General features: G+C 40.7%; 1 protein-coding gene across 1 annotated transcript in view; it reads right to left on the bottom strand.

The window, feature by feature from the left end:
- LOC102385477 (teneurin-2) overlaps positions 1 to 12058 on the bottom strand; it is an 818212-nt gene that overhangs the window by 146275 nt on the left and 659879 nt on the right. The window contains exons 8-9 of the mRNA XM_025205636.1: positions 10861 to 11056; positions 7318 to 7419 (exon numbers count right to left, since the gene is read on the bottom strand). Of these exons, the coding sequence (XP_025061421.1) occupies positions 7318 to 7419; positions 10861 to 11056 (298 nt within the window). The remainder of the gene's footprint in view (positions 1 to 7317; positions 7420 to 10860; positions 11057 to 12058) is intronic.

Raw genomic sequence — 12058 nt, 5'->3', positions numbered from 1 at the left:
TTTCCCACCCAGGGCAAGGGGTCGGACTCAATGACCTACTGAGGTCCCTTCCGACCCTAACATCTATGAATCTATGACTCTACTCTGGAATAACCTTTTATTTAGACAAGCTCTTAATTATGTTGAAGTCAGCTCAGAGTTCACATGTCCTAAAACCCCCTAAAAAGAATGACCTACAGCTTTTTGTGTATCTAAATGATACTCACTTTAAAGTCTGTTTTCTCAAACTATGACAAAGCTAAAGCAATTGTTGAGTCCCATTTGGAAATTGGAAACTAGCCTTTTCCAAGAACACTGCAAGGATGGGAGGCTTCTTTAAAGATCTTGTTTGCACAGTAATCTGCATCACTGTATATACCTCCCCGTAACACTTTACAAACAGTCTTCTGCTTTACCCTTTAATCTTCAATAAAATCCATATATTTGGGGTGAAAGCTGAGGACTGGAAGTTTCTACTCCTTGGAATTCCATTTGCTGGGTTTCCATTCCTTGTTCTACCTCTGAGTGGCTGTGTGCTTTAGCCTTGCTCTCAGGTGATCACATCTAAGAAGTAAAGAGATCACCATGGACCGCTTATTTTCTGGCCTCTGTTTAGACTGCCAATTTACATACAATTACAATGGTAGATGTTGTGGTGGAAACACCTGTTCCCTGCAATTGGACTTAGGCCACTACCTCATTTTACAGAGGCCATGGAGCACCTGACATATAATGACTAGTGGTCACTGCCAAGCTGGGATTCAGGTCAGTTTACTTGTTTTACAACTGTAATTTACATTTAATGGTACAAAAATGTTTGCAAGTGATATGATTTTTTTCAAGATATACAACAGTCATGTAAAACTGGGAAGAAGCCTACAGTAAAGAGTAAACTTTTGAACCTGGAAATTTTTGCATGGCAGCCAGCAGCACTGTCAATCTGTCAGTAATACCATCAGTCAACTAACACTGGGAGCTGTAACACTGGGAGGACTGTGAAAAGGATTTGGAAACTTAGGGCATAGACAGAAGTTATGTTTGTCAAGCAATTGACCCCTGAAAGTGCTCTAGAGCTGTGCTGCAACACATGTGCAGCAGAGCACTTTTAAAGTGGTGAATCACCTGACTAACCCTCATCAAATGAGGGATCAGATGAAGGTGCTCCACTTTGGAGTGCCTTCCGGAGCTTGTGGTCCCTAGAGATAATTTGTCACATGAAGGGGATGGGCTGATACAGCCCAGCCTGTCCCCCAGGGCTGTCTGCAGGAAGGTTGGGGGGAGAGAAGAGGGGGAGCAAGCCATGGACTGGGGTTTGCCCAGCCTGAGCTGGAGGGTGGGGCAGGTGGGATGGAACCTCCCTCGACCTTGCAGCCCCTCCAGCCTGCAAACTTCAGCCTACATCTCACTCCCCCTCCCCTCTCCCTTCCTGCAGACAGCACTGTAGCTGGGCTGGGGGAGAGGGTTAGCTCCTTCACTGCCGGCAGGCTTGACCTCCCTGGCCCAACAGGTGAACATCTGTTGGGTGGTGGGAGAGGAGGGTGCTCTAACTCATGGTGCTTTATGTAAACTGAAGCAAGGGAAATTTAGGTTGGCTATTATGAAGGATTTTCTTACTATGATGGTGGGTAAGCATTGGAACAAGTTACCTAGAAAGGTTGTGGAATCTCCCTCCTCAGAAGTTTTTAAAAGCAGGTTAGAGAGACTTTCTTAGGATGGTTTAGTCATGGATGATCTTGCCTTGAGAAAGGGGTTGGATTAGATGACCTCCTGTGGTCCCTTCTAACCCTACTTTTCTATGATTCTATTCAGTAAAGTACTTTCTGACTATATTTCTCTTTCCTCCTTTTGTCTTCAATTGCCAGGCTTTCCCCTTACTTTTTTTTCCAGTCACTAGACAGTACCACCAGGCTCCTTCTCACACAGGGCCATAATCTGGGTGTTATCTTCAATACAAACCTCATTTGGGCAATAAAATGTTTTAACTTATTCTGCATAACAGCTCTAAGATTTTATACCCATCTGCACAGCTAAACTTCTTTTCCAGGATCTCACCATATCACCTCTCAATTATAGAAACAACTTTTTTCCCTGGCCTTGAAAAATGTAGTTTTGCCAGCTCATTTTCGTTCAGAGCACTGCAGCAGAGATCATTTTCCTAGACTGTCACTTCGACTTCATCACTCCTCTTTTGGATCCAATCGCTGGCTCCCCCTTCACCATTAGATCAAATACAAGCTGCTTTTTACAGTCAAGGCCCTTCATCCATGACACATGCTCCCTAACAAATAATCTCTCTTTCACTATGGAAATGTTGCCTCCCACCTTTGATTGTCACATGATGCCAGCTTCCATCACAATCTTGGTAAATTAAACAAGCACCTTTGTGTTTTCTCCCATTCTGTTCCTTCTTGGGGAGGGATGCCCTGTAAATGCCCACAAAGCTGCCTCATTATCTCTCTCCAGGTCCCTCATTAAAACTCTTCTTTGCTGTGAGTCCTACAGAAATCTTGACAACAGTTAGGCTGAGACAACTGCCTAGCATGCTAACCAACACTGTCTCATTGTCTCCTTGTACTCATCTGTCTATTTGTTGGCACTTATACTCAGATTATAAATTATCTAGGGCAGGGACATTCCTTTTCTTCTGTGTTTTCCCAGCATGTAGCACAATGGTGTCTAGTTCCCTGACTAGGACTGTTAGGCAGCATGGTGGTAATAATAATAACATCTTTCTACTGCCTTTTCCCTTGTACTTAAGCTCTGACCTTTTTCTTGTTCTACCACTGCTGATACCAAAAACTGTATCTCGCTTGTGGGTACCTGCATTTCCTATGTAATCTATGTTCTATTTCCTCTATGACTTCTAATTTGTCAATGCACCAATCTGAAAGGTTTTGCTTGAATAACACACCAGATTAAGTGGAGGTAATGGGATTACATAAGGACTGCCATAGAGGCCATAAGCACAGTTGCTTCTATGCAGAGTTTGGGAGCAGTGGCAAAATACAACAGAGGCAGAAGCTATTCTATCAAAACCCATCCACTTCCCTTCAGAGTGCTAAGGACCCTGGTGTACCTGACATATATTCTTCTTCTATGACTTTGGGCCACCTCGAAATGACAACCACAGTTTTTACACTAAACCCAAGAAAAGGGAATGTTAATAAGTAATGTAAAAAATGTTATTGCAAGCAGAACCGCATTTACTCACCACAGAGAAAAGGGAAGTTTCCTATATGAAGTACAGTACAAAAAATAACTGAATGCTTGCTTAGGAAGCAAGGTGCACTCTTAGGAAGCAAGGTACACTTTCACTTTCAAATTGTTTCACCCATCAGACTCCCTCCTACACTGTTTTATTCAATGGGACTATTTTCTGCATTAGATCAGGAAAAAAGAGTGTCAAGTAACCTATTTATTGAGAGTGGATGATTTGCACATAAGAAGAATCCCTCCTCTGCTAACAAGTCTCTCAGTAACCCCAGGTTCAGAGTGCCAAACAGTTTTATCAGCCTCTAATTAAAACAGTTTATGTTTTGCACTAGAAACATTGGTTTTCTTTAATGATAGCTGTAGAGCAGCAGGAGTTGCCATTCCTAGTAATAGTACTTATTTACCTAATACTTTAGGATGTAACTTGTTAAGTTTTTATATAGCAGGTCAAAAGTACACATGCAACATAAAGGGAATGGTAACAGTATGTAAAAGCTTTCATCTTATTAAATAAACCATTGGGAATACCATATCTTTTAAAAATAATGAAAATAGATATGTTACAACTACAATTTATGGGCTTGGCAATTATTTTAACAAAGTGATGGACTTGAATGAAAAAAGCAATAAAAACCTACCCTTGTATTTATTCTTATTAAAATGGTGCCGTCCTTTGCCAGCAAGCCGAAAACAAGCAGAACGAAAATAAAATAATGAAAATGCCACATAAGAAGAATAGGGAAAAGTTGAGTATAAATATGTATTTGAATAATGAGAGCTATTACAGATAGACAAGAGAGGCAACTGATGGAACATGGTACAAATTGCTGGTTTAACCCCCCCCAGCACCTATTTTAAATCAAGATATTAATTCAAATGTATTGCTTATTACATGACATAATCAATTCTGTTTATCTACTAAATACCAACTTCAATGCAGTTGGCAAGAACTATCACCAGTTATTTTGTCTGTTTGTGTTTAAACACAAATCAAGAATACCAGTTACTAGCTGTCAACAGATATTCCAAGTCAAACTCTGCATCCTTGAATTTATGCAGATGTTTATACCATGCTTATTATTATGGTATGTGAAGCCTATGTAAACTTGTAGTGGGTATAAGTCCAAGCAGAATATCACCTTTTGAGTATAAACTAAACAGATTTTTTATACAAATGCTTACCTTTAAAGGTAAACAAAAGTTTACCTTTAAGGACAAAATTAAAGTGCAGATGACCACTTGCACATTAGCCAAACTGTGTATGATGGTGGCTTTAGATATATATTTTTTCTGATGGGGAGATGAAGGGGAAGAATTCATATGCCATCATGTTGGCACATTTTTTCCTGAGGGTGGGGATAGGGAGCATTTTTCAAATGTCATGATATTAAAATAAATTACAGTCAGCTTGTTGCACTGCCAAGATAGTAGTTCAACTGGCCATTAAACAGTGAACACTGTAAAGCACAAAAAGCAAGACTTTCAGAATCACTCCTGCTTACTGACTTATGGGGAACACTGGCCAATCAAAAACAACAGAAGCGTTTGTCATCAAGAACAGGAACAAACACTGGTGTTTGTCAAAGTGGGAAAAAAGCAGTATTTGGTGCTTCCCAGGAAGTGCCATGCAACTTATTGAAAAAAATAACTGAAGACAAAGAAAAAATATGACATAATGTCAAAGTAACATAATCATGACTACATACTGTATATTTCCTTACTGATGCAATTACCTACCTCTTCTTGTCATAGGTTACTTATTGCTGGCACCTATGCAAATATTTACACATAGGAGGTTATCGGCAGGGTAGTACAATTTACAACCACTTCAACACTGGCTTAAACCAAGCCCATTTGTTTCAGATGGGTGCACACCTAATCAATCTTACCCCTAGTTAAAAACTTTTATTTTCTGGCTTAAATGTGGAGTTTACACCACCTAACATTAAAATGTGTCATTACATTTAATATGGTAAATGGAGCCCTTAGTTATTGGATGTGATTGAACGTCCATGGATTTTAAATGAGGAGAAAGGATTTTGTGGGAGGTGTCTTTTATTGGAGCATAATTTGCTTCACAACAAAGTGCATGTCCAAGCACGTGCACTGAGGCTTCTATTTGCACCGCTTCTATTTGAGCTGCTGCAAGCGCATGTGCTTGCATGTGTGGATGTGCCCATTAAGAGTATGAGCTTTCTGTTATTGGTGAAATCCAGTGCACTAACTGATAGGAGAGGTATAATCCACAGCCTAGGAATTTCAGGGCCACTAATATTCCAGTTTTATGTCATGTGCTATTAGATGCATCTCTTCCATACTAGACATACAATGTATTGGAGCCACTGTGGATCTATGGAAATGTAGATGAGTGGTCCTTCCTGTCTCTTTCCATTATTTTAACCTTCAATAGCAAACCACATGGAGATGGTGTGCAGATTGTTCCCAGGTGTTGTTTTCATACAGAGCTAGAGGGATGGCAGGTGCCACTCTGCCTGAGAGTCTCCCTAGCACTGCCTTTAAGTGAGTAAATTGTACAAAGGACCTTGCATCAGCTCGCTGCATCAGAAGTTTGTATCAGGCTATGAGAATCTGTTAGGCTCTGCCTGATGCTCTCTAATTCAGACTCTCCCTAAAAGTTCCTGGCTCCTACTCCCATGTCTTGGTCCAGGCACCACAGGGGGCCCAGGTGTCTGGGGCTGCAGAGAACTGGAGCTGCCAAACCACATTGTGGAAAGGGAGTGTGGTGGTGTGGTCATCCCTTTTCCACAGTGGGTAAGCTATTCAGCAATCACTTCAGAGTTGGAGATTTACCCCAAAGAGTAATTATATGTAATTATATGTAATTACATGCCACGCGCATGATCAGAGGTCAGGGAAGCAGACCCTACGATGACAGGCTGAGAGCCCTGGGGCTCTTTAGCCTGAAAAAGCGCAGGCTCAGGGGTGATCTGATGGCCACCTACAAGTTTATCAGGGGTGACCACCAGTATCTGGGGGAACGTTTGTTCACCAGAGCGCCCCAAGGGATGACGAGGTCGAATGGTCACAAACTACTTCAAGATCGTTTCAGGCTAGACATAAGGAAGAAATTCTTTACTGTCCGAGCCCCCAAGGTCTGGAACAGCCTGCCACCGGAGGTGGTTCAAGCGCCTTCATTGAACACCTTCAAGATGAAACTGGATGCTTATCTTGCTGGGATCCTATGAACCCGGCTGACTTCCTGCCCTTGGGCAGGGGGCTGGACTCGATGATCTTCCGAGGTCCCTTCCAGCCCTAATGTCTATGAAATCTATGAAATCTATGTATAGCTCTGTTTTCACACGTACAGATGTTTTACTTTTTTATACCACTAAATTACATTCTATGGTGTCTAACTAAATTAAATCATTAACAAAGGGGAAAGGAAACTAAAAACTTCCACAAACTCATAATTTCTGTACTTTTGACAGAAGACAGGGTGGAAAGGACAAGGAGAGGGGATTATGTATTGATTGAGTGATGCTGGTAAGTTTATTGAGCTATAACTGGTTGACAAGTGTCTCATCATAAAGCTGTTTGATGCAGCCTAAATAAACAGTGTTTGCTGGCATAAATTTTCAGTACAGTATTAGAGGTGAATATGTAAAGGAGGCTCAGAACACCCTGCATTATTGCTCCATAACTCAACATGCATACATGATGATTTAATGACCCAGACAGTGATGTCTAAAGAGTGGAAGTCAAGCATTTATAGATTTTTAGATTAACACCAACCAAATGTGCACTCGTGTCACTGTGTATTTATTAGTACACATGACAATTTGGTATGCTTTGATTATATGCAGTTTTCTCCTTTAATATCTTGCCAATTGTCTTCATATCTTAGACCTCAGTGTCTATGGTATCTCTTAGAGCAAGTATAAGGAACACTGCTAGTACTGAAATAATATTATTGATTACCAAAAGGAAAATAGGGGAGTTTTCTGAAGGGTTGTCACTGTGTTTCAAAGAGCATCCAAAACATACATGTTCCACAGATTACTGAATGCTCACTTCAAAATCACAAACACACAAACTCCCACATGAACCAGGACATTAGGGGAAACCTGTTTGTAGCAGATTATTTCAACAAGGTGTGAATAATACCTTTAGCACAATCAGCTCCATGAAATCCTGGAAAACAGTGGCAGACTCCAGATACACACTCGCCATTCCCATGGCAGTTACGTGGACAATCCTGCACTGAATCTGAAAAAAAGAAGAGATCCAGGACACATTAGTTATTCCTTTTCCAAGTGGCAGAGAAAACATGTTGTATATGCATATGGAGTTTGGGATTCAACCTAATAACAAGAAGTTACATTTAAAAAGTTCCAGATATTAACCTTACTTGATTTGATGTTTTCTAAATATTTTTGGACCCTAAGAATTTTAATTTAAAAAATATGTTTTTAGCCTTTTTTAAACATATCCAGATATGTTCATTTTTAATTTGGTCAGTGTTGTCTTCCACACATCTGTGCCAGGAATTGTATAAATAGCAACAGTTTTACAACATGTAGATAGAACTTTGGACTTGACGTAATAGAACCATAAATATTGATCTCAATTTTGTTTTGTATCAAATTAAAAGAAATAAAAGGTTTCACATATAAATTATATTTACTTTTTGGGCTAAAGTCATACTGTAGGATTATGAACACAGAACAAATTTTAACTGAAGTAAAGAATTCTAAGAGAGAAAAGGGACCTCAAAGTAAACGCAAACTCAAATGATAACCGTCATCTTGGCCTTTCAATACTATTCACATTTGTGGTGCAAACAGAAACTGGAATGTGTAATACTTTAAAATGTCACTGTTGTTTTTGAGAAGGAAACTCAACTACGGAAGCATTCATTTCCTTTGCTCCACAGTACTTTCCTTGTATTCAAAAGTACAGTGAATTCACTGTGGTGTGTGTGTTGACATCTTTTCTGCCATTCTTTCTCCTGTCCCATATCATAGAAGCTTTCAGCTCCCTTGTGATGGTGAAAGTTTTGATAATAAGTAAGTGTGGAAGAACCTTTGAACTGGATAAAATACTGTACTTTTCTCTGCATTTCAGGCCAGTTACTATCATTGCTCTATCAAGATGTCTACCTGACTATTATCTCTTTGACCTTCCTGTAAACTGTAATCCAGACCAGGCAACTCTTTAAAACAAGCAGCTTATTGCGTCTCAAGTAATAGTTTCTGTGAGACCAGTAGAAGTACAGCAAATATTAGAGGTACTGCACATTTAGCTCACATAACATTTATGAGGCACCTATACATGAGCAGTGAGGCTGCTCTGACATGCTGTAATTAAGTGAGTCATCTGGAGTGTAGTAATTACTGTGCTCCAGCAGACTCCAGCACCTTGTGTATCAGCATCCCCACACTTAAATATGGCAGTGGGTTGCTTTAACTAAAGCTCGTTCAACCCCCATTTTTAAGCATGGGGACGTTGATACATGAGACACTCCAGGCACTTTAATTAGAGACACTCCAACCGCTCTAATTAAAGTGCATCCCCTCACCCCCCTGCCACTCCTGGAACCTGTGTATAAACGCCCATGAAAAATACTCTCTACATGTGCATATGTGGACTTATACATGATTGTGTGCATTGTGTGAGGACTTATAAAACCATTTGTGGATTATGAAGGAAAATTACCTTTTGTATCTTACATTTCAGTCACAAGAAACAAATACTTCTAAACTAAAGATATATGGTTTGGCTATCCTCTCATATCAATGTTAATCAGGACTTGCTCCAGTGAATCCAACATGAAATCAGGATAAGAGAGGAGGAAAATTAAATCCATGATATATCCATACTAAGGGAATCCATCTGTCTTAATAATAGCTTTCTCTGTCTTTCATTATTTGACAATCTCCTCCTTAAAGTTTGGGATTATTTTCTCTCTCCTTCTGGCTGAACAGCCATGACACGCCCCGACACAAAGAGGAGTATATAAGGTTGACAAAGTCTCAGTGCTACTTCTTAATTCCTTAATCAGACGGTAAAGAAATGAACTTTCACAAAGCAGGGAAAACTCCTTCTCAGTTTCTGATATCACTGTGAGAATGGGGAAGTTCATCAAGCACTTCACCCAACTTCCTCAAGCTTTTGATAATGCTAGATGCTAATGCTAGATAGAACCCTTCCCTTTTAGCCTTCACAAAGCTTCAAGCTTTTCTCTTTGCTTTGCCCCTGAGCACAGGCTGTAGGCCCTTCGCCATTCATTTCACTTCTTAATGGAAAGGTCCAATTTTGAATGTTGGAGGAGATATTGGGGAGTGGGGGGTGGTTGCTTGACACTCACCTCTGCCTCCTTTTGGGGTAGTAGCAATCAACAGGCCTGTCTCCTCTGTGAAGAAAGAGGGAACTATGCATAGCACATTCTACAATATCACAGGCACCTAATTTCACCTATTTTGATATTATTCTATCTGACTGTTAGGAACTTTACCAAAAGCAGATGTTGAGGGGGAAGGAAATAAGAATCAATGCAATGAGAGAGATAAGGCCATTTAAATGGACCACAGGATAGCTATTAACTAAAATAAGGCCGCTGGGGAATGACCCTACCTGGAGTCACCTAGACTAGCAGGGACTACTTTCCCTAGACCTATATTGATCCTTTTTGGCCTCTTGTGGGCTAAGATCAAGTATACTAGAATCTTAAAGACAGCAAAAGGGTTGGGTGGTTTGCCAGCACCAACTCAGCAAGAACGCTCTAATGGATATACACAGAGAAAGTTGCTAAGTTTACAGCTAGCTGGCTGTCTGTCCCAACCCAGACCTGGTAATGATAAGCATGACTAGAAGTTACTAGAAGTTAGTAAAAAAGAAAATATTTATGTTTAGGCAAGAGGAGATACACACACACAATCATTTACTGATTTTGCCCTTTACTCCATATGCTACTTATCTTTGGGTGAATAAACATGAGAAAAGAAATAATGGTTTTGGTTTTTTGAGCCACTTTTATCAGCTTGCTGCTAACAGGTTCCCAGAGGAAAAGGGCTTATAAATTACTAATCAGAGCTAGACCTGTTGGATTAACATGGTTAGTAAGCAGGAGGGCTATAGCCTCAGAGGTCCAGTCTGAGGGTAATATGATGACTATGTTCTATCTGCAGAGGGGGAAGGTAGCAAAACCCTGAGGGTTGTGCTCAAGAGGGACTGAAAGGAGTCTACAGTACAGTTTACCCTATAACTGGGATACCATCTAAGTTTTTTTATGAGGTTTTAATGTGTTGGAGTAGTGAGGTCTCCATAGGGAGCTGCCTGTGACAACATCCAAAAGCTTTAAATGGCCAATCAGAATGTGGCTTTTCAGAACCAGTCAATAAAACTGCTTATTGATTCACAACTGTAGGAATAAAATTTGTCCGTTGTAAATCCTCTGGGTATATTCATTTTCTTTTGAAAGACAGTTACACAGCAACAGGATCACAGCACTCTGCTGCAATACTGGAAGCATAAGCATCTACAACTCACCCCTCAAAAGATTTCCCTCTTTTTCTTACTTTCTCTCCACATTAATCAAATGATTGCACTACTATGAAATGTTCACAAAAGGAATAAGCTGACAGAATGCATTCACATTTAATAGAGATAACCAGAGAAAAAAAGTTCTCAGCATGGAGGCATACATACCCAAGATAACTGTACTGAAAGAAACCATCTCTTTGTCTTTGCCGTCATTGTAAAACGCCAAGTGCCACAAACCCACATCCAAGTACTGAACAAAAACAGCTTCATTCTGAACAAGAGTCTGGATACTTCGACGTTCTCGTGGGGATTCCACCACGCTCCATTTCTCTTTCCCATCCAAACGCTCCATGAAATCATACTGAAGGCCAAACAGACACAGAAATACTTAAATGTAGTGATGCCACAGATCAAAATCTACAAGATGCCTTGCCTTTGCCTAAAGTGCCCTTTCTGACAACCTTTTTTGAAGAATATGTCTTGCTGAAGCTAACTTTCCCTCATTCATCATGATACTACTAACAAACCATGAGTTTTATTCTTTCTGATTCTGTGAACCAGAGTTATGCATTTTCATTCTGCAAAAATGTTGAAAGGTGCCCAATTTAAGCTCTTCCACAGCCTGAGTTTCAGAAGAGTTGCTAATTAGTTACAGCAAAATAAAAAAATGAAGTGGACTTGTTACCAGCAATAATCTTAACAGCCAACAAAACTTCCATAAGCTTTCATATTACAGGGGGTAAGAAAATTTTAAGAGAATCTGAGAAGCAACCCCACCCTCATATCACAAATACAGCATTGTTCAATTGATTCAGCTGATTAAGATGATTTTTCACCTGTTTCTGGAGCATCAGGTATTGGCCACTGTTAGAAGCAAGATGCAGGAGAAAGCAATGATTTGATACATCATAGCAAATTTAGGTTCTTATATAAATTTCCAAAACCAGGAATCCTCATTTAATATCAAACTTACTGTATTTAGTTTATTAAAAGACGAGGTCCCCCCCCCCATTTAACATGCCTGCCCTGCCACTTCCCTCTTGCACTCTCCAGTCTCTACCCCACAACATCACTTCTCCCTCTCTCTTGCCCACTGTCTTTGCTCTGTGCAGTAGGCTCCATCCCTGCTACAGCCTGGGAAATGCTGGAGCTATGGGCCAGGCTGGAACAGCAGTGCTGGCTCCATGCTGCTGCTGTAGGGTCGGGCTGGAGGCATGCTCTGTGCCCCAGGGTGCACTGGGGCAGAACCTACTGGTATGGAGGAAAGGTAAGGGGGGATGGGGGGGCGTGAGGGGCAGGCACTGGGGGGGAGACTTGGGGGAGAAGATGGGAGGAAGTGGGGCAGGGGAGGAGTGGGGGAGGA

The sequence above is a fragment of the Alligator sinensis genome, unplaced genomic scaffold (assembly GCF_000455745.1).
Source record: "Alligator sinensis unplaced genomic scaffold, ASM45574v1 scaffold7_1, whole genome shotgun sequence".
Lineage (NCBI taxonomy): Eukaryota > Metazoa > Chordata > Crocodylia > Alligatoridae > Alligator > Alligator sinensis.
This window is presented reverse-complemented; position numbering and strand designations above follow the sequence as displayed.